The following is a 23,464-nucleotide window of genomic DNA, read 5'->3' as shown; positions in this document are numbered from 1 at the left end:
TTACCAATGCGAGGGTATATAAGCCCTGATTTTGGCAGTCTCTGTGCTAGTGTTCACCGACTCTCGAAAGGTAACTTCTACCTTTAGTAAGAGCCTAGTCATTTCCGCCCCCCCCCCCCCCCACCACCTTACTGTCTTTGGTATACATTTTTTCCCTTTGGACGGGCTCTAAATTAAAGACAAAATTATTTAAAATTACGTTAGCTTCGTTAGGTGTAGGACTTTAATTTCTATAGGTTGTAATTATGTCTAAGTTGTTTTGAATATTGTGAACTGAAACGTATAAACTGTCCCCGATGTCCTGATGTATTTTGTCTATGATGTTAAACGAGCCATGTGAAAATAATAAAATACATCTTGTACCCGGTAAACCGCTTTTGTGTTCCTTGTAGTTTAGTGAATTTAAAAATCTAACAGAGTATCTTGGGCATAATAGTAAATACTGCTACATAAGGATACTTTCTAAGATTGATTTTTTACGTCATGATGCTTGTAAATTATGCTACCATAAATTTATAACGTTAGAAATACATTTCATTTGATAAGCACTTGAATGTATAAATATACATTTTGTACTTGTTTTGTAGATAGGTAAACGTAAGAAGACTTCACTTGGAAACTTTGAACAAAGGTTGAACTGGAACTACATTAATGCAGAACGCAACTGCAACGCAGCAATATTAGTAGTATAAGAAATACCGCTTTTGGGACACTTTTTTCAATTTTAATTAGCCGCCCTCTTTTTAGAAATCCAAAGCTGGCCAATTAAAAAAACCAGATTTTAACAAATTATTGTTAAAGCATTTAGTAAATATGATTAAACGTTTATAAATTATTTTTATTGATAAAATGTACAAAGCCCTTTGGTCTTTGATCTTATTTTGAATTAGTAAGTAATTTATTATCAGGGTACACATAGTAATTAAAACTTTAATTAATTTTAATTCAAAAGTTTGCTTATATCGGCCGTCCATCGGGAAATTTCGCTCCGCATGTTGATAGGAGATTAGGCTATCGGCGCCCCCATTTTAGTCCGTCCTAGAATGAAATATCCCTCAGCGCATCTACATTTTCGTAGGCAGGTGTATGCAGTATCATCCGTATCCTTTTAAAAGTGTGGAAGTAGACCAAGCCAAAAAATTGCATGTACCGATAATGCAAGCGTACATACTTTTTTTAAGTCAAAGGGGCTACACAATTCAAACACTTTAATTTAGCTTCAAAAGCACATCTGCACATGATGATGATCTTATGTAAGAAGAATCATTTTAATCATTTGAAATGTATATGAGGGGTTCGCACCTGAAACTCCCAATAATGCCAGAATACACATTTTGTCTTTGTCAAAGGATGCAAAACTCCTGGACCAACCCTAAAACATATATCATGCACATTTACATTTTATGGTGTATGAAGTTTCATTTGAATATCTCTTAAACCGTAGATCTACTTTGCGCAACTAACGTTTTGCAACGGACTAACCGGTGAACCAACCACACAACCAAATAACCAACCGATCGGCCGACTGTCAGATGACTCCTATAACCTTTCTCCCATCCAGCCACAACCTCTTATTTCGTTATCGAGGGTAAATTTTAATTGGTGAACATATTTTGGCTTTTTAATATGCTAAATTTAATTTGAGCGTATATGTGTAAATAACAATTTTATATAAGTTTCCTTGTTTAATAAAACATGAGTAAGACGCCCTCTCTTAGCTCATTAATGACTTGTTCATTTTCCATTGTTCTAAGCTGATCTTAAGTAGACTGGGTCACGAATAATAGACTTCCTCATTTTCCAACCACGACAATTATTTAAAAAACAAAACAAAACTAAAAACGGTTTTACTTAAAGTGTGGTATTTCTAACACGCTGGATTTGATGTTGAACCGTAACAATGTTGGGAATTTATTATTTACTCTTTTTTATTTTCATTTTTCAAAAATCATGTAAGTATCAGTGAAACTTTAATAACAGTCAATGAACAAATGAGTTTTTGCGTGATCACTTTTACTTCGTTTAAATACATCAAGAATATTCTAATTAAACATAATTTCAAATTCTCTTCATAAAACAGGTGATTTTTATCATATAGAATAGACATATAACAAATGTCATCAAGCATGGTACTTTATTTATAAAATATAAAACTATATAAAAGGTATGTAGGAAATACATGTATTTGACTGAATTTTCAAACAAATCTAATAACAATATAATCTGTATATTTTATAGCTATATCTGTGTGTTTTATCAAATGATAAATAGTTTAAAATGTATAATACAGAACACTCCAGAACTCTGGAGACAGACAGTTTTTCGTCTAAATTTCACATCCTTAAAGTTATTAAGATTTGCCATGCCTCCGTAAAAATGTCTCAATGCTTTCATTTGCCAAGAAATGCAAAACAAATAGGAAAGCAAACAAAACAGTGTTTGTAAATACATCTGTAATGTTTGTGAATTTATATAAGGGTGTACATCGTGCTCACAAAATTGCATTTATCAGATTATGCATTTATCGCTTTTAGAAACATTTAAATCAAGCTTACGGTTGTTCCATTTCTGTTGAAAACACTTTTGCCTTTATCAGATGCTCAATGTCCCCAACAGGCAAACGGAATATTTCGTTTTGGTCCTAAATGTGGCTTTATGTGCCACTGCAGAAACAATGAACAATGTGACGATACTACTGGGGAATGTACTTCCGGTTGTGCAAGCTTTTGGTACGGACCAGGATGCCAGTACAGTGAGTGTTTCTTTTATTAAGAATGATGTATTACAAGTGGTTGTTGCAATTAGTTTATACATAATTTATTTTATATTAATCACTCTCGACACCTCATTCCTGATGGAGTCCATCGCCACGAGGGTATGAGGGATGAGAGACCAGTTTCCCTTTTTAATGTTGAGCGCCAAGCAAGTCGAGCTACTGGTAGCATTTTCCCGTCTTTGGTATGACGCGACCGGGGATTGAACCCAAGAACCCCCGCACTCGAAGCTGACGCTCTACCACTAGCTATTGAGGCGGTGAGTTGGTTGTTGCAATTAACGATTTGCTTCTCGAATCTTATGGTCTGTATGCAGATAAAGCTAGGCCTATCGCTAGAACAATGATTGTGTTACAAGCAACTCGTGCTCATGCTATTTTATAAGCCTTAAATAAGTAAGTTTGTGCCTTAAACTTAAAAACCTTCAGTCTTTGATATTTACATTAGTGTTTACAGCGATATATCTAATTAGAAAATATATTACGAAAGTAACTACATTAACGTCATCCACATCTAAATTATTATAGTTAGCAATTTAATAAATAATACAATATATATTGCACTATGCAGTTACGAGTAGTTTGCAGGACATACTTTTATCTACTGGCATAGGCTGAATTGAACTGTGAGTTTACAAAGAAAGAATTTCTTGTGAAAGAGTTCATAATCCATATTTCACAGATATCTCGCATTTGATGCACGCATCATACTTCTAATATGATATATTTAGTGGCACGCGTCTAAGGATTTTAATAACAACCATGTGTCAAAAGTTTGATCTGAAAGCATACCATGACAAAAGTCATGGAGCTATTGCTCTGTCCCTCTTGTTGGCGTCTGCGTCAGTGTAAAGTGTAGAATGTTTGTACATTTCTAAGTAAGCTTTTACCTAATTAATCTATCTTTTTAAATGCCTGCTTCAGTTTAATACTAAGATTATGACATAGTTTCGGTAACTCTGGCTGTCAATTTAACGAAATGATGTCCATTTTATATAAAGAAGAAGTTGTTATCAGGAAATTATTTATCTTAAAGGTATACTAGATCCAAATTTCATATTTAAAACCATGAAGAATTTCTTCATATAATTTCTGTAAACATAAAATTAACAAGTTTATGTTTGCTAACAATACTATGTATAAGGTTTAAAGTAGTACACACTGTAAACATGTATAGATAAACGCAGTATAAATGTGTATCTGCCACAAAATAAACTGGTTGTTTTCATTTAACCATCAAATGTTACTGCATAGCATTTAATTATGATCCTAGTTCTATATGCAAAAATAATTTATATATTTAGTAAATGTAAATATAATTGATGAGGATTCTATACATTTGAAGTTAATATTTCAAATAACTAAAGGAATATTTCTTAAATTCTGTTTGCGATGAATAGCTTGTAAATATCACGATGAGAATCATAACCATCATTTTTTAAATGAACGTTACTCTTGTCTTTGAAGTCTTTATTCCAGGAAAACGACGTAGTGTTCATTATAAGGTTATTCCTCATAAGTACATTGCCATTTTTCTTTTGTTATTTCTGTACATTCTGCTATACACCTTAACCCACCTTAAACAATTACAAAATATATTTAATATTATTTTTCAGTATTCTCATACACCTTCCCTCCCCCGCAAGCTGAATTAACAACAAACACCCATTTTCACCAGAAGTGCATATTATATTCACATTCATACTCACTCCATATTCCATATTAGTTTCCTCAGCAAGAAAGACAAAGTTCTCAACAAAGAAAAAACATCCCAATCGGAAAACTTTCTTTTGTCTTTTTTTATGTAACTTATGTAAACGAAAAATATTGTTTTATTTTCTTATGTCACTTTTTATTGTTCTCCTTGACTCATCCCAATTGTACTGTCAATCCAACAATTCATTCGCATTTCACTCGCAATTGCAAGTATTACTTTCTAAGTCACATCATGTATCTTTTAGGATACACATACACAACCCGCATTTCTCACAGACCCTCAAAGACTAAATACAAAATTCTACGAGAGAGAAGGAGAGAGAGACCTGGTTTGTGGGAACATTCTTTTGTTGATGATCTATGATCGTTCCTAGATCCCAACAAAAGAAAGGTCCCAGAAACCAGGCATATCTAACGGTACTTACGGAATAAATAGAATTAAGTTCCAAAATACCAGGTATAATAAGGATATATACATATATACCTTTCTTTCTTTAAGCGAAACAAGGGGACAGGGTATTTGGCTATTTTAGATTATTTTCTAATACTTTTTCATGTCCTGTTGCGAGTTCAATTTTTTGCTAACAACTCTAATGTGCTTTATGTAGTCCCTCACATTTTCCAGTTCAGTTTGCACTGGAAGAGCAGTCCCTTCGTTTGTTATTGTAAATATTTGAAAGTATAATTTAATAGAAACAAATGTTTCCGTTTTACATAGGGGATATAGCAGAAGGAGAGTATTCACGGCATTCTGATAATTTACCGCATGGAAAACATAAGTATTCAGCTCTTGCAAATGATGGCGATAAAAACACTTGTAGTTACACAGCTGAAGTTCAGAGTTCTGAGAAGAAGGTCAAACCATTTTGGAGAGTTTGGTTTCCAACTAATGAGACAATTAGGGAACTTGAGATTGTCACGCTGAATGCGACTCTGCGTAAGTAGGGTCATTTAGGCATATACATGTATTATTAAAGTCAGAACTGTTGACATACCCATACGTGAAAATATAAGTTCACATTTTATCTAGTTTGTGTAGCGCAATTTTAAAAAATATTCTTTTCAAAGTCTGTTTTCTGATACTTTGAAGTAAAAATTTGTTTATTTGTCAACCATAACATTATTGCCTTTCACAATTGATATGACTCGACATATTAAGCCACAAAAGCAGGAAATTGGTTCCGTATACGGGAGTGTACGCATTCTGTATACTCCTAATATACGGGCGTATACGGAAACATTTTTCCCGTATATGGAACATTCCATATACGGGAATCCCGTATTCTTTAATTGGACATTCATGTTTTTCTCACATGGATCCGTTCATACTTAGCATAAATTAGTTTCAACAGTTTATGTCCGTATTCAAAGTTAAGGATTGTCAAGGTCCAAAAGTATGTTTAAGGCGTAGGTTTTGATCATACTTTCAGGAAAGATACCTTTTATATGATATTCATATATTAGACATATACGGGACCGTATACTCCCGTATATGCACATATTTTTCGCAGTGAAATTTTATAATTAGATGTTCGTATCTAAAGTGTACCAATACCAAAAGACGAAAACATAAAACCAATCTCGGAAAAAGTTATTTTATATTATTTCAGAATACTTCAAAGGTTTTACAGTATTTGTAGAATATCTTTCCCCAGAAGAAAAGGAATCACAGAATGCATCTTCATATCGCCGAGAATGTTACAAGCATGGAGATGCCGCTCCAAATAACGCGACCTTTACAGTGCCATGTACCAGTCCCGATGTTGGAAATCAAGTGAGGATTGTGCTAGACGAACTGAAGACACAACTGGTCCTGTGTGATGTAAGAATAAATGGAGGTATAGTGTTTACATTTATCTTATTAATGTCTTTTTATCTGAGATATAATATGTCTGCTTTAATATTTATTGTTCAAAAAGTCGATGCATACGAAATCTCAATCTCAATTTAGTCATTGCAATTTGTATGTTTAAATACACTTCATGCGTCAAATATGTTTCTTTGCGAAGTTTATACACAAAACGAGGTTATTCTTCTGTATTAGTATTTTATCTCTTTTCTCCCTGAATAAAACGACAAAACGCTTATCTTTATGCCTTCGCAGTATGGTTCGTTGGCATTAGCGTTGCACTGGTATCACTGTTATAACTTATATATTTGAAAGGATTTTATCAAGTTAGAATATGGTATGATTTTAAGGTTGTTCCTAATCCCCGGACCGTACCCGTACATCCATATTCGGGAACACTCAGTTTTGTACGGAGAATGGCGGAAAAGTACGGAAACCGCAGTCTATTTTTAGAAATATATTTCGCGGTTATTCTTTCATCATACTATGAAATTATGCCTTTAATATGGTGAAATGTAATTAATGAAAATAAATAAACACATTAAGCTTTAATATTACATCAGAGAACTTTCATATAGAAGTGAGATTTATATGCATTAATTTGATTATATAGATGCAAAAAATAGCATTTTCGCAAACGCATATTGAAAAATACATTAGATAATCGATCAGCTGAAAAGTAATTATTTTGATCTTTCACAAGTTTTGTTTTTAAACATGAACAAGAATGTGCTAGATCTATAAAGCGTGTACAGAACTTTCACGCATTTTTTAAACGTGTAACAACCCTTTTCAGGGAGAATGACGCATTTTTTTTTTTTCTTGCTAAGTTGCGCCGTAAATACATCGTATTTCTTTAGAACATCTAATAAATCTTCAAGCACAACACATTCATTTTACGACATCGAGTCACAAAAAAAAAACTCAGTCTTTTTTTTTTCTTGAATTTACAAATAAGCAAATTCGTTTTAAGGCTGGAAATCCACAACACAATCATCATCATTGCTTAATCTTTCCCGCATCTTTGATACACTTATATTTTTAAGATTTTGTTTGATATTTGACCATATTTCAGGACCGATGATAGGTAAAAAGGATGAAAATAAATCGAAGTAACGTCCCACGTTGGGTATTAAAAATAGATTTCATACTACAAAGTCGTATTGTTACATCTTGTTACACGTATAAAAATGAACATCACTATTCGTAATTTTATTTTCTACAATGTAAAGAAATATAATTGATTAATTATGTCTCATTTCAATCTACATGCACGGTAAAACGGATGAAATTCTGCGGGAAAACAAGTATGGCATCCATTTTTCATTCAGCTATACAATTACAACTTTAATTGAACGGCTGTCACCGCGTTTCCAATTTAAATGTGCTGCCTTTAAAGTCTAGCGAATAAGTCATTTTGGATAAAAGTTCAAGATTTTGACAAGTTTCGTTTTTTGCTTACTTGAAACGACGAATGGGGGTAGGTGTGAGAGTAGGTTTCCCCTTCCGTAGGCGGTGGTATTGGGGGGGGGGGGGGGGGGGGCTCCCCCAGAAAATGTTTTAGATCAGGAAGTCATTTCGTGCGATTTGGCGTGTATTTGAAAGCTTACTTATGGGTAGATATGAGACTCATTTTATCACCTTTTTTCTGTGAATACTAGGCCTATATAACGTCTTTTAAGTTCAGTTCAGTAAGTCAAGGTAATGATAATAATACAAAAGTAATATCAAGAAAGACACACTATTTAAAAAAATGACAGATGCGTTGAGCATAGAAAAGGTCATTTTTGTTTATAAAACAAAGATTACATTGTGAACTGAAACTTTCATCTTTTATAGATTCTATTTCATTCCACTAATGTGAAAAGGTATATAGCTATACAAAATCATTTTTGTATAAAACTAGTGCTCTGAGCTTTCTAAAATTTCTATGACACAAAGAATATTTACATGTTTATGCACACATTAAGGCCATTTGGCAAGTAATGCCTAATTCACATCTGCGGAGCCCGTAGACTGCCCTTATCCTCCTTTCCGTGCAGGAGGCGGCATTGCGATTTTTTTACAGATTCACGAGCACCGCAGCCTCAAGGAATTGTTTAGTGAAAAATTGTACAAATTTGAAAAATCGAAATCCCGTAGCTTGTACACTATCCCCGCACTGGCATCTTTAGGAGGCCTTGTGCTGATCGTGCAGCCAACGCATGATTTTTCGTTGACATTAGCCCAAAAGAAATGGTACGGAGATTGAAGGCTCGTAGAACCTTCGCACGGGCCTCGCACTTGCTGCCCGTGCGGTACCCGTGAAAACGCACGGATATTAAACAACCATCGCGCAGCAACCTTACAGCGGCCGCATCATTATGGCCACAAACATTTTTCAGATGGTTATACATTGTATATATATTGGCCATCTCCAACATCTTTTCACTATTTGTCTCGAAATGATAGTACACTTAAGACTCAGAGCGGCATACCTACGGTTGCAGTTGAGGCAGGTCAGGAGAAGAGAATAGTTAATTACAAGCCTGGTCGTCCTTGATGAGCAGCAGGCCCGACAGAGGCACAAGAAGAGGACTGTGTGTGTGAAGCCCTTGCTGCTGAGACGGGTCACCCTGGGGCACCCTGATGCAGAAGTTGATGCGGGAATCACACGGGGACTTCTAAGCTTATCTCAGAATCGAGGCAACCATGTTTCGGGAGATTGTGGGAGACTGATCCCAGAATTTTTATTCACCTAGATTGCCGTCCAGACGATTTCTATGGAAAGCTTGTGAAGTCTGTACGGCAACTGCACAGAAATGGCACGATTTCCGTATAATCTCCGCTCAGCGTCCATACCCCCACCCCAAGGTTACGCCCTTGAGATATAAGTAAAATTACTAGAGAAAGGCTCTTTCATTCCTTTCAGCATATAAACTTAATGGATCATTTTCAAAATGAATTAGATAAACTAGTTGAACATTATGCTGATTATATAATTACGGCTTGAAGAATGCAAAACATAATAAAATTATATATCTTTATTAAATCCCTTAATGAATTCCAAATATCTTAACAATCTGTTTATGTCACCGAGGTTTTATAAAATAGTTATAATAAGAAGAAGAAAAAGAAGAAAAAGAATAGAAAAATCTGTAGCAACAGTTTATCTCAAGAAATTTCAAATGTTTATTACCAACATGTTGAATACAATTAAGTTACATGTCAATTCTATACCCTACCGTCTCGTGTTCTTCCTCGACCTTCCTAAAAATTGACAATGCATGTAACAAAAGAGCCTAAGGTTAGCATTGATTTAGATATCACATACTACGACAGCTGTGTTTAATCAAAGATAATTTGAAATAAATAAGAAACATTCTGAAAATGAACGAGAAATTTTAAAATAAAATCTTTTTGAGGATCGCAGTGTCCAAGTAAAACAAAATTCCCAAGTATAAATCTTTGTATTTTTCTCTCATTCATCATTTGATTAAAAAAATTACAAATGTACTTATTATTTTTTTCAGGTTACACAAATAGATATATCTTACAATCGTATGTTTTATACCATAAATTTCATATGTATGTTAAAAGTTCTAATAAATACCAATACCTACGTCTATGAAATTAAAAGAAAAAAAAAAGAAAAAAGAAAAAAAAACATGCAGAACACGTTCAAATCCACAAATTAAGAAATCTGCCGTTTGATTATTTAATATAACTATATTTCATGATTTAATTAAATTATTATATGTCAAAGAGCTATAAAAATAAAATTGTAATTTATACTTCTTTGTATATGTACACAAAGAGCTATAAAAAATAAATATTTTATACTTCTTTGATGTACATAAATAATAACAACCGTGAAATATATCTCTAAAAATAGACTGCGGTTTCCGTACATTTCCGCCATTCTCCGTACAAAATCGAGTGTTTCCGAAGATGGATGTACGGTACGGGTACGGTACGGGGATCAGGAACAACCTGATTTTAATTCGGAAACTGCAAAACTCATCAGTGCTTCATCAGGCGTTTTATTAATTTGCTGTAATCGAATGTAAGTATTGTGTTGACGACTAAAATTGTTTAAAAATATTAGCGTTTGGAATTTTACTCAAAGACTGTTTAGTTTCATCAGTGAAAATACACAAATGTACTATTAGCCATTTGACTTCTATAAGGAATAAATGTCGTTTTGCAATTTCACTTCTTCATTTCAGGTAGAAATTTAGCTTATGGACGTACAACCTACCAAATTTCGAAGCATAGAGACTGCAGAAAAGATGATACATGCTCATCTGACAAAGCTGTAGATGGAAATGAGAGCAATTACGATTGGAGGCAATGCACTTTCACAGCTGACGAAAAAGATCCTTGGTTGAAAATCGAACTTGATCATAAAACGACAATTTGGTACATTAGGATATTGCTTCAGAAAGGTGATATGAACTTTATTGAACAAGAAAAAAATCTATTTTGTGATATAAAATACGATAAAAGGAGCTTCTGTGGCCGAGTTGTTATGATCGTGAACTTGCCCTTTCTACTGCGGGTTCGAAACCTCACTTGGGTGTCAAATCATTTCATATAAGGGCTTGTGGAAAGTCGACGGTTCTACCCAGATGCCCGCACATGCCTGAAATAATGCTCGCGGGACTCTCGAGAACTTGCTCCCCCATAAAAAGCTGGACAGTCACTATATGGCCTGCAATTGTGTCCATGTAATTTTAACCTCCACATCCCCGCACCCTCCCCTAAAAACGACAAATGTTCGTAGAAATTGTAGTGTTTTAGTAAATTACAGTCATCACGGATATAGTATTGCTACATATTGTTTGTTTTAATATTAAACTAATATTCATGTTTGTTTACATTGTTGAAAACCAAAAATCTTTCTTTCCTGTTTGATAATAAGAGATAATTGTGACATTGCTAACGTATTCAAAATAATAATATAGTTGTGTCTCGGCAAGGCAGGCGATACATTGTTCCAAGTGTTAAAATTGTAACCGTTGTAACCATCCACATTTTGTTTTCATATTTTACTAAGTGGTATACAATTGTTGCGCTAATTAAAAGACAGGGTAGTTTTAGTTGTTCCATCTTATCAAAACATCTTTTTATAGATAAACGAGCGAATCTTGCATTTACGCCTCCATAAGCAGCAGAGCAGCATTAGATGATATATTACACCCTATTATAAATTAAATAAATTAAATGTTTTGCGTTACAGTTGAAACATCTACTTATCAGTTAGAGGTATCAAATGCTACAAATGAAGTCGGGAAATCAACTTATGATGTTAATGCAACAGCATCTTTACAAATAAACTTGACATTGAATACAATTGGCGAAAGTGTCAAACTAACAAAGAGAACAACGTTAGGACGTTTAGAAATATGTGAAGTTTATATATATGGAGGTAAGAGCTAAACATAATTTTCACCGTCTTTTCCTATAGGTTTATTAACTAGCCTTTCAAAAGTGTTCTTATTCTGTACAACAGCAAATAATAGAATTTCAATCCTATCGCCAAAAATGCAAAATTACCTTACACAGCTTCATTTCTGATACTTTAGCGCAATTGCCTTTGGTTATAATATCATATTATTTCAGAAGCTGGCGGATAGGCCCACCATGTTATACGTTATTCGCTTCAATACGACTGGCTAAAGATTAAGATATCGACAAGTCTCACCTAATGAACTTAGATATGTACTATCTCTGAAAAGAAACTTAAACTGAAATTCTGTACAATATGACAATAATTTGGACGTGTACCTAATAGAAATATATTTACATTCGCCCTCTTTTTTTGAAACTTATGACGTTCATTTCGTATGAGTAGCAAAAGGAAAGGCGCGAAAGTTACGTCAACGCTGCTTAGTGAAACGGGCCCCTGTTTGACGACGTCCGCGTATAGTCAGGAAGAACGTCGCAGTTGTTCCGTCTGGTGAACAGAATAGCTGGGGAGCTGATTTTAATTTTAAATGCAAAAAATATGTGCAATTTATAATAAAATCAAGGGAAATATAATGAAAATATAAGAAATGATTTTTTTTTGGTGGTCATGCGAAATGAACGACAGAATAGGATCGGCAAGTAAAACATGAATAGCTAACGCATTAATAAATTTGCCGATCCTATTCTGTCGTTGATTTAGCCTGAACACCGAAAAAATATTTCATTTCTTAAATATATGTATATTGGACGAGCTGATGGGTGAGTCCGAGTCCAGTGTGTTTTACGGATGGGTACGACTCTTAATGTATCACGTATTGTGGAAAATAGTCTTTTTATTCTATGCTTATTTTTCTCAAGAAAAAAGGAGAGCAAGAAAGGAAGGACACGGTCGCGTCCAGCCTTTAGTGACGTTGTTTTTATATTTTAGCTAACATGGAGGTTCGAACCAAATTTGTTGCATCGGCCAATATGGAATATAATGTGGCCAATAACGAAATTTATTGGACGGTCACGTTGTACAAATGCAAATCGCCGACTGGAAAAGAAAACATAGTTATAGAATAGTTTAAAAGTATTATCCTATCCGTCTTCTTTTTTAAACAACTGTTACATTTAGTCATAGTTTTCGTCTCGTATCTATAGACTGCTTAGAAGACAAATGTGGATATGGATGTGGGCAAGAAAGCCATTGCAAACGTGCGACTATTTGGGATAAGATGTCTAGGAGTTGTTCGTATGGCTGCAAAGACGGATGGATGAGTTCTGGATGTAATATCCGTATGTAGTTAAAAACTTAAAGGCGAATGCATGAACTCATATTTATATGCGTTTTATCCTCCGCAAAACTGAAATATTTCAGGCTTCTGCTACATATACATTTTGAATATTTATTTATAACTTCAAACAAGAACTGTTACAATATCACAGAAACAAATCTAAAAATCGTTGCAACTGGTTAATATTAAAATGGAAATAAATGGACATAAAATTCTGCCATCTGTGCTTCATTCAGTTGTTTAAAGTTAAGTAAAGAGGAATGTCTGTATTTTGTCTTTTTCATAAGCAACTTGAAGTACATAACATTGATTTTAATGTACAATTGTTTTTGATACTAGTATTTCATTTTTCCTTAATGTGGATAAAATAAAATGAAATCAGTATTGATTTAACATTCAACAATAACACATGTAAATCCTTTTACAAGTATTTTACAGACTAATTTTGTGTATAACGAAAATATTCCGATGTTGTTGTACTCAAATGGCATAATAGAAATTCCTAGACAATTGTTGCAGTAAAGATATTAATGGCTCGAAATGGAGGCAGTTTTACATTTTCCGCAGATTCCTGTTTGATTAGAGTAAAAATAAAAATAGAATCTCTCATAGACAGTTTGCAGTTTGAAACACCTCTTACAATTGATATTCTTTCAAAGGTAATTGCAATTTTTGGAAAATACGTAAATGATATACAACGGGTACTTACTGAGATTTGTGTAATGTTATATGCATAATTTTTATGTTAAATTTACAGTTGTCTGAGCAGGACCACTGGCACCAGATCAGAAAGAAAATGCCTCCGTACGTGTTATACCCTACCCCTAGGTATTCTATAAGAACCATGGTCATGAACGGGAAAATATACTAACCCGTTTCAATCGCGCATTTCATACCTAAAACACACAGTGCGGTAAATGTGTACTATGGATATCAAACAAGTGGTAATTTATCTTCCTTTGTGTACCGGTCACATTTTTTCAATACATCTTATCTTAGAAAAAGAACGCGTAGTTTATAGTAATTTCAACGTTACACAAAAAACTTGCTTGAACTTCCATGGTGAAGTTCCGTTCTAGATTACAAAACCATTCTGATTGGCTGTTGTGAAAATGTATGTCAATCGTCATTTTACTACACGTGTCCGCTAAAATGTGAAAATGCAGCATTAATGTGCAAAATGAATAAAATAAACAGAACAGATGCAGACCAATGTACGATTTCAAATTAAAGATCGTATACAAGATGAATTTCATTCATCATTTCGAGTTTTAGTGTAAAATTGTGATTTTTTTTAAATTCTGTTTTTGTTTGTTTACGTTTCGCCAAACATGTGCACACAGCCGTGACCTCTAGACCGGATGTTCATTAGGGAAGGTCAAGCAAGTTTTTTTCTGTAACGTTGACGAAAGCATAAAATATGTTGATAATCTCAGCAATATGGAATATTGAGACAATGTGACTGGTGCACGATGGAAGATAAATTATCGCTTGTTCAATATGCTAGGTAACCATTCACCGAACTGCGCGTTTAAGTCGAGAAATGTACGATTGAAACGTGTTAGTATATTTTCCCGTTCATGACCATGGTTCTTATAGAATACCTAGGGGTAGGGTATAACACGTACGGAGGCATTTTCTTTCTGATCTGGTGCCAGTGAGCAGGACAATATAGTCAGTGAACTTATCAGCGAACATTCCTTCAGACATGTTTTAATGTCAATATCCTGTGCTCAAGTAGTAATCTGCATAAATGTGCTATTTAAAAGTTTCTCTTGTTCAAGTGAATTGTAGGGCCAATATCTAACATTTCGTAGAAGATTTGCGTATTCTAAAGGTATTACCAATTTTACATATGAATACTTGAGTTTTACTCGCACATTTAAAGTAAATGCATATTTACATAAAAAACGTTTTACATTGTACTTATAAAAAGTCTATTGGTCGGAGATGGTATACTCATTTCTTAAATCTATTGATAATTTCATAGACATTTGAGTGTACGTTTTTTAAGTTGTCCACATTTATGAAATGTTTTATCTCAAGTTGTTAATTTGATATTTCGGCATTCTGTCTTGAAAGGAATAAATTGCTTGAATGAGACTGACGGTGATAAATGCTCGGGATGTAGTGAACATTGTAAAGATGGACACATTCCTTGCAACAAAGCGGATGGCAGTTGTTCAAAGGGCTGTAATGACGGATGGAAGGGTCAAAAGTGCGATCAAGGTAAGGGAAAAGAAAAGATGTGATAAATTACTAAGAGGACTGAGGTATCCTAATATTCAGTTTTTCTAACTTATTAATTTATTTGCTGCTTGTACCAAAACGTACATGTATCAGTGTTCGTATCATCTGGCTGGTTTTAAACTGTACTAAAGATTTTTCAGGTAAGCAATAACAACTGAAATATATTTCAAAATACAAGTACAGTGTAAGGCCTAAAAGTACAATCAGTCGTTGATAATTGTATTTATAATCTAAATGAATCTAGACTGAATAAAACATTTCCGGTTGTATGTATACCACATGTAAAGTTATAATTTTGTGTTATAAAGAAATAAGTTCAGGCCTGTGCTTAACTAACGTTTTCAAACATGTAACAGAAAATAAAAACTTATCGATTGAATTTGTTAACGCAGAATGTGATGACGGAACTTTCGGCAGTGGCTGTAGCCAAGCTTGTAGTGGACATTGCAAGAATGATCAACCATGTGATAAAGCCAACGGATCGTGTCCAAACGGTTGCAGTAAAGGATATGAAGGGAACTCCTGCAATCAAAGTCAGTTCATTGTTTAATATTCCTCTGCGGAAATATAGAACAAGTTAGCATATTCTTTTTGGTGGTAATCCAAATAAATATCATTATTGTTGCTCTGCAACATGTCAGTAAGCTTCTGAAACTCTCAAACTCAATTGATAAATCCTAGGGAAACTTATCTTACACTGGACTTGGATCTCAAGTCAATTGATGCAGATTAAAACATATCTAATTTTGATGTTATTAAACGAAATTTGGAATGTGTAAAAATTAACTTACATAAAACGCTCAACAGCGTTTAGAGTCTCCATCTTATTTTTGGAAACTTCTGCAGGTTAAGACCATTTTGATTTTCATTCTTATAATACTGAGGCAGACAAAATAAATATATTATGAATCTTTTCAATACTGAAAAAAATATCACAGAATACATGCAAATATATTGAAAATCCGAGTTATTATTTTTATTATTCCGGCAAAATTCAACGTATTAAAACATAAGGCAGTAAAATACTAATAAAAAAGAACTAAAGCTTATTTTAAAAAGAACTGTCAAGAGATTAATGAAAACTGAAAGCGACAAAACAAAATATACAAAGTCATTCGAAATTTCAAAGAAAGGGTATTATTTCGACCACGAGACTGGCAACTGTCATGATATTGTGATAGTACATACAGGATATCTATTTGCCTCAGCACGATCATTAAAGGTCTGAAAAGGTAATCAAACATCACTTCTGGGCTAGTTAGATAATGGCAGAAAGAAAAACATTCATTTTTCCCACTTAAGTTGGCATTCTCATTTTATGTAGGCTAGTAACTGCTTATTTTCATTGTACATTGTATTTATTCTTGAAATGTTAGTAGATTTTTCAAGGAGATTTTTTTGCATACAAACCTGATTGCACACGTGTTCATACCTTAAAGTTAGCTGTCAGCATAGCGTTTTCATATCAGATAAAATGTCTCTTTTAGAAGATATATGGCCTCAACTTTTCTTACTCTTTTAGCGGATTTAAGGCCATTAATGAACTTAAGGTAAGTATGTGTTAAAACATTAACCTTGCAATGTGTAGCAGCACTCGGGAAAGTGTTTGTATTATTGTGAACATATAAAAATATATTTACTACCGATCTATCATATCAACATCAACTTCGTCAAGGAAGAACATGCAGCATTTTCACGGATACGAAACGTAAGTGAAAATATCAGAATTGTCTCCCTTAAGACGATACATCACTGAAAATAAACACACTTTTGTAGCTTATTTGTGCCAGCTAACGGATTTGTAGATTTTCTGCTTGTAACATGCTTACAAATTAAATTAAGAAAATTTTGTTTAAAGATGCATTTATTACAAACGATTCACGGCTTATAGAAATCAAGTAATTCCAATAGTTTAGTGATACCGTCCCTCATTTTTATAACCTTTTCGTTAAATGTTACCAGAAGCATGCTTTTTGACAATTTAAATTTAAAAAAAATAAAAGGAAAAAACAACATGAAAATCATAAACAATAAATGGATATCTGAGTTGCCGGGATAGATGTATTTGTAGAATTATATCTTACCATGGAGCTCATAGATTTGGCTAGGAAATTGATCCAATAGCTGTATAGCGTAAACAAACAAAACGTGCCGAAAACACCATGAACAAAACGAAATACAAACCTGAGAAACTACATGTACTTCAAAACAAAAGCATTGCTGGCACATTACGTAATCTTGAGTTGTCGTCTTGTACGAATTTAACAATAATCTACTAAATGTGTTGTCGCTAGTAAAATCCAACAAATGAAAGTAAACAGACTGGAAAAAAATTATGTCAGTTGACACAGTTTACTTGGTGTAAGTTCAAACAATCAAGGTAATGTTTTCTAAAACATTGGTATTATTTCCTTTGAAAACTCTGTTACGGCTAGACAACACGATGCGATAGCACGAAAAGCGATGTATACAGACGACATCAATATCGCGCCATCGCATCGTGTTGTTAACAGTTAACAGTATGACATAAATATCTTATTATATCGTTCAGTTTAGATATACGCAATAGAACTAGAATGATATTCCTACTGCGCATGTGTAACTGGATATCAATGTCGTACTGCCTTACTGGCAAACGTCATTCTGTCAGCCGCGACAGCTTGACAACACGTGTTATCATGTTTTCACATTGTATTATCGTGCTGTCACATCATGTATTTCTCGTACTGTTTTATTGTGTTCTTGTACTGTCGTATTGTGCTACCGTGCTGTCGCATCGTGTTACCATGTTGTTGTCGTAATATTGTCCTTTCCTCTGCAGGCATCGCCTGCACGACTGTACGATGGCCCTGTCGGAACACTATACATAAAACGAACATCCATACATTGTCACTTTTAATAAATCATTATTCATTCGTTGTGTTGAAATGATTAAAATGGCTGAAAGAGAAAAGAAAGCAACTACTGTCGTCTACATATCATTAAGTACTAAATATTTTATCAGATGAGTGGGCGTGGCTTTAATCGGTAGTTCTTTGAAAATACGGTAAGGGGTGCCATTGGATTCTAAATTACTAAACAGTTAATTTCACAGTAAAAGAAGTGTTAAACATAATTCATTGATCGTAATAGGTTACAAATAATTGTTTTATCAACAGTAAATAAAAATAAATTTTCATTTCAGCTTTAATTTGTGTACTGTCTGATAACAGATATTGTTTTTGGTTACTCGAAAGCGCCTCGTTACGGCCTAAACACTTACCATCAAGTCAATATTTCAATCCGTAACTACTACCAGTGAAAGACTAATATGATATTTATTTGGTAAATAAATATGTGGAAAAATGTTACCATTTAATATTATGTATGATGTTTAGGGCTTCCTATCCTGGATGTTTTAAAAAAATCACTGGAAAAGTAAGATTAATATGTTGGTCAGAAAAGGAATAGATGTAATATATTTCAACCAAAAGGTTAAATGCGTCAAAGTAAATGCACATATTCAATTAAATCAAGATCATGGGCAAAAACGTCGTGACAAAGTGAAGCCAAGAAACAGCAAAAACTTACCAAGTCGCGGACAATCGAACCGACAATTATTGTAATCTTTTGACACTTTAAGATAAGGGAGAGTTCTCGCAAGTTAAAAAATGCGTCTTTAATAAATAATTATTTATTTTGTTTTGAGTTGACATGATTAAAATGTATGAAGTTCTGTTGTTATAGCCTGTCCAGCTGGTTTCTATGGAAATAATTGCAACAGTAACTGTAGCGAGAATTGCGTCGAAGGTACATGCAGACATACGGATGGAAAATGCACTGAAGGCTGTACTGCGGGATGGAAAGGAAAACGATGTGAAAAACGTAAATATACTTAAATGATATTATAGACAACTATACGAATGTTATTAACTTACATATAGAGAAAAGTCAGTGTAAATCAGTCTTTATCTTATGCATCAATATCTTATTCTTAACGTACACTTTTCATTCTATTTTCACTGTATTTAAAGACAATAGAGGCTGACAAATGAAACTAAATAGCTTATTTCTATTGAAAATTCTTTCATTGATTGGACATCAACAACATTTTGATCAGCTATGTAGGTCCGAGTAAAATCTAAATTAAAATATGTCATTCAGACTTTACAAATGAGAGATACTTTGGTCTTACATATAAATCAAAATATTGAATTTGAATTATATCTTTTCAATAGTTTTAAACAAATTCTATTCATATAACACTGAAAACGCAACGCACAAATCGAAAAGGCACCAACAACGCCATGACGTCATAAGGTTTATGCTTAACTTATTAGCTCATTGGCAATCAATTTTCTTTATGTGGTAATATACTTCTATGTTCTTAAAGGTTTTATGCATGTACAATTTATTAAGCACATTTCTGATAATAAACCCACTTTCTTGTAATTTGACCAAGCATATATATATTCATAAATTTTTAAGTTACCATGAATTAAATGTGCTTTAAATTCTGATCTTTAGTGAAAATGCAACATATCTGACAAGAAGAATATAATACCGAAATGTTATTGTTCAAATTTATACAAAAGCTAGTGCTATGTAAGTTTGGTTTATTTAAGACAAGGCACACAAATGACTGATGTTTATGAACACTCTGCTTATACAGAATTAAAAAAAACGACTTAATGAATTACAAATTCTGAAAAATGAAGGTATGAATACAATTATGCGAAAAAGTATATTTCCGGAATCTGAAATTGTATAAATAAACACCCCACTGCAGAAACATGCCGCGAAACCTTGTACACTAATAATAGACTCGGTCTGACTGAGTCTGTTCGTGAGATGTAATCAAATAAGCAACATTTACATTATCTAAAATTTGATTATTTTTAGCATGAAATATATACGTTATAAGGACCAATTTCTCAAACGTTTGCAAGATGAAAAATAACTGCATATCATAAACAAATGTTGACAATGTTTTATATGTTTTCCCCAAAGCTACATTCGGCCAATCAGACAGATGTTTCTAGATCAAAAGTAAGCTCTACATTCTACTAACATGTTTACTCGAAAGCAGCTTGAATAGATGTTTCTAGTTCCTCTTATTCCTCTTATACTGCTTAAACAAGCTTAAATCTTTTGTACTACCAGAGGTTGCCAAATAATAGAACGATTTTGTAAGATGGACATACCAAAATTCAAACTTGGCCAACATCATCATAGACTTTCTGTTCATAAAGTATTTGTCTGTAAATGTGTATTGAAAGGAACTTTGTGAATTCTTAATATTCTGAAACAGCACAGGTGGCAATCAATAACAGAACAGCTGACTGGGCGTGGCTTTAATCAGAACTTCTTTGAAAATACGGTTTGGGTACCATTGAATTTTAAATGACGACAAAGTTATTTTCACAAAAAATGAAGTCTTAAATGTATTTCATTGATCGTAATAGGTTACAAATACCTGTTTTATCAACAGTAAATTAAAATTAATTTTCATTTCAGCTTTAACTTTTTTACTTTTTGATAACAGATTTTTTGGTTACTTGGCAGAGCCTCGTTACGGCCTAAATACATGCATCGAGCCACATATTTCAATAGTGAAAGACTGATATGGTATTTAATTTGTAAATATGTGGTACGATGTTACAATTAAACATTATGTATGATGTTTAGGGCTTCCTATCCTGGATGGCTTTAAAAATCAATAGAAAAATAAGATCAATATGTTGGTTATAAAAGAAATAGATGTAATATATTTTAACCAAAAGGTTAAATGCGTCAAGTTGAAGACAAAAAGTAAATGCACTCATTCAATTAAATTAAGATTATGGGCTAAAATGCCGTGACAAAGTGAAGCCAACAAACAGCAAACATTTACTAATTCGTGGGCTATTGAACCCACAAGGTTGCAATCTTTAGACACTTTAAGATAAGGGGGAGTTCTCGCAAGTTCAGAAATCCGTCTGTAATAAATTATTATTCATTCGTTGTGTTGAAATGATTAAAATGTGTAAAATTCAATATTATAGCATGTCCAGTTGGTTTCTATGGAAACAATTGCAAAAATAAATGTAGCGAGAATTGCGTCGAAGGTACATGTAGACATAAGGATGGAAAATGCATTAAAGGCTGTACTGCGGGATGGAAAGGAAAACGATGTGAAAAACGTAAATATACTTAAATGAATAACAATAATAATATTAATTCTAACTACATATGTTGTAATCAAAAGAAATAGATATAAATCATAGGATATGTGATACAGAATTATATCAACATACATTCTAGGTTAGATCGTTATTATAATGTTATAGACAATTATATGTTATTGATGCACACAAGAAGAAAAGACGGTGTAAATACATGTAAGGTTTTATCTTATGAACCACTATCTTATTTTTAACGTACACGTTCCATTCAATTTTCTCTATATACAAAGATAATAGATGCTGACAAATGAAGCTAAAAAGCTTATTTCTTTTGAACATTCCTCCATTGATTGAACATCAACAATATTTTGATCAGCGATGTAGGTCCGAGAAAAATCTAAATTAAAAAGATATCATTTAGATTTCACAAATCAGAGATACTTTGGTCTTACATATAAATCAAAATATTGAAATTTAATTGTATATCTTTTCAATAGTTTTAACTTAGTTCTTCTCATATTACACAGCTGGAAACGCAACGCGCAAAGCAAAAGAGCCACAAACAACGTCATGACGTCACAAGGCTTATGCTTGATAAAATTAAAAAGTTTATGCATGTACATGAATTTCTTCAAGTACATTTCTGATAAGCCTTTACGATATTTTATGATTTATGTCATTTCGCATTGATTTGCAGAACCGTATATATTTCAATATGAAATATATGACATAAGTATAATAGGCAGCAGTTAAAGCATAGATGCACACAAACCCAACACTCGCAGTTGATGTTACCAAACATTCAGTACTTAGAATAAACTGTACCAAATGAAACTTTCAAATAACACGGCTCAATTACGAAAAGACAGATGTTTCTGTGCCCTTTCAGTAATTTCCGACGACTGTAGTGCAAGACAACTAAGGTCATTTACTAGCCAGAGGCAATAATTCTTTGAAGTTTGGCCATAGTTAAACAAAGCATTATCTAGTTTTTAATTGGAAAGGAAATAGTATGCCGACCAAATGACCGGTCAGTGGATGGACCCACGGACCGACCAACATATCGACAGACCATGAGCAAAACGATAGACGCCTCTTCTTCGTAGTTGAGCATGAAATTATACATAGTGTTTTGTTTGAATGGGTAAAGTCGACTTCTTGACATTCATTTTTAACACCACGCCATTCATTATGTTCAGGTTATAACGGTAGTGAATGCAAAAAACTTGAATGGAAATTGTTTGTTTAGGTGTAATACGGGATGGAAGAGACAAAAGTGTGATCAAAGTACTAAGAATTTTATAATTAAGCAAAACATGTTCATACAATCTTGTAACATTTTTTCCAGTTGATGTGAAGTACACGTAAATAACCGATATTTAAATTACAACATATGAATATTTCTGCAGAATGTAATGATGGTACATATGGGCCTGATTGTTCAATGAACTGCAGCGGAAACTGTAAGAATGATGTTCCGTGTAAGAAAGATGACGGCATTTGTCCAAATGGATGTAATATAGGATTTAGAGGGGAACGCTGCGATCAGCGTTAGTACATTTATATTTTTTCTATATTTTATATTTGAAGTTAAAGCTTGGTTTGTTTCTATACCACTCTATACCTTGTCCACTTTATGTTTACAATACATTTAAGGGTCTTCCTTGACTTCAGGGTAGACATACAAAATCAATCATTAAAAGTACAAGTCTGGATTTGCTTCTGGGTAACATATTATGTCCTCCTAAGTTAAACCGCTGTCGAAATCTAAAATCTTGTAATTACAAATTAAAAATGATTAGACATTCAGATGTAAGTCCCTTACCGGTAAAACTGGAGGGGCTAAGGGAATATCTTCCGTCCGTCCGTCCTGAAATTACTCAATAAGTATTTAAGCTAGTTTATAAAACTTGATATGTGAATAAAGGTCAATGTGTAAATTATGCACGTATACGACTTATGCGTGTAGGTCAAAGGTCAAGGTCACTATTGAATGTGAAGTAAA

At 33.4% G+C, this 23,464-nt stretch overlaps 1 protein-coding gene across 1 annotated transcript in view; it reads left to right on the top strand.

The window, feature by feature from the left end:
- Nucleotides 1-1,795: 1,795 nt before the first annotated feature.
- Nucleotides 1,796-23,464, top strand: part of LOC123557735 (uncharacterized) — a 69,766-nt gene continuing 48,097 nt past the window's right edge. The window contains exons 1-12 of the mRNA XM_053544715.1: nt 1,796-1,952; nt 2,597-2,752; nt 5,208-5,426; nt 6,100-6,327; nt 10,547-10,765; nt 11,560-11,748; nt 12,933-13,067; nt 15,149-15,295; nt 15,709-15,849; nt 19,043-19,180; nt 21,340-21,477; nt 22,869-23,009. Coding sequence (XP_053400690.1) covers nt 1,901-1,952; nt 2,597-2,752; nt 5,208-5,426; nt 6,100-6,327; nt 10,547-10,765; nt 11,560-11,748; nt 12,933-13,067; nt 15,149-15,295; nt 15,709-15,849; nt 19,043-19,180; nt 21,340-21,477; nt 22,869-23,009 — 1,903 coding nt within the window. The 5' untranslated portion in view covers nt 1,796-1,900. The remainder of the gene's footprint in view (nt 1,953-2,596; nt 2,753-5,207; nt 5,427-6,099; nt 6,328-10,546; nt 10,766-11,559; nt 11,749-12,932; nt 13,068-15,148; nt 15,296-15,708; nt 15,850-19,042; nt 19,181-21,339; nt 21,478-22,868; nt 23,010-23,464) is intronic.

This window comes from Mercenaria mercenaria, chromosome 5, assembly GCF_021730395.1.
Source record: "Mercenaria mercenaria strain notata chromosome 5, MADL_Memer_1, whole genome shotgun sequence".
Classification (NCBI taxonomy): Eukaryota; Metazoa; Mollusca; class Bivalvia; order Venerida; family Veneridae; genus Mercenaria; species Mercenaria mercenaria.
Note: the sequence above shows the minus strand (reverse complement) of the source record. Positions and strands in the feature narration are given on the sequence as shown.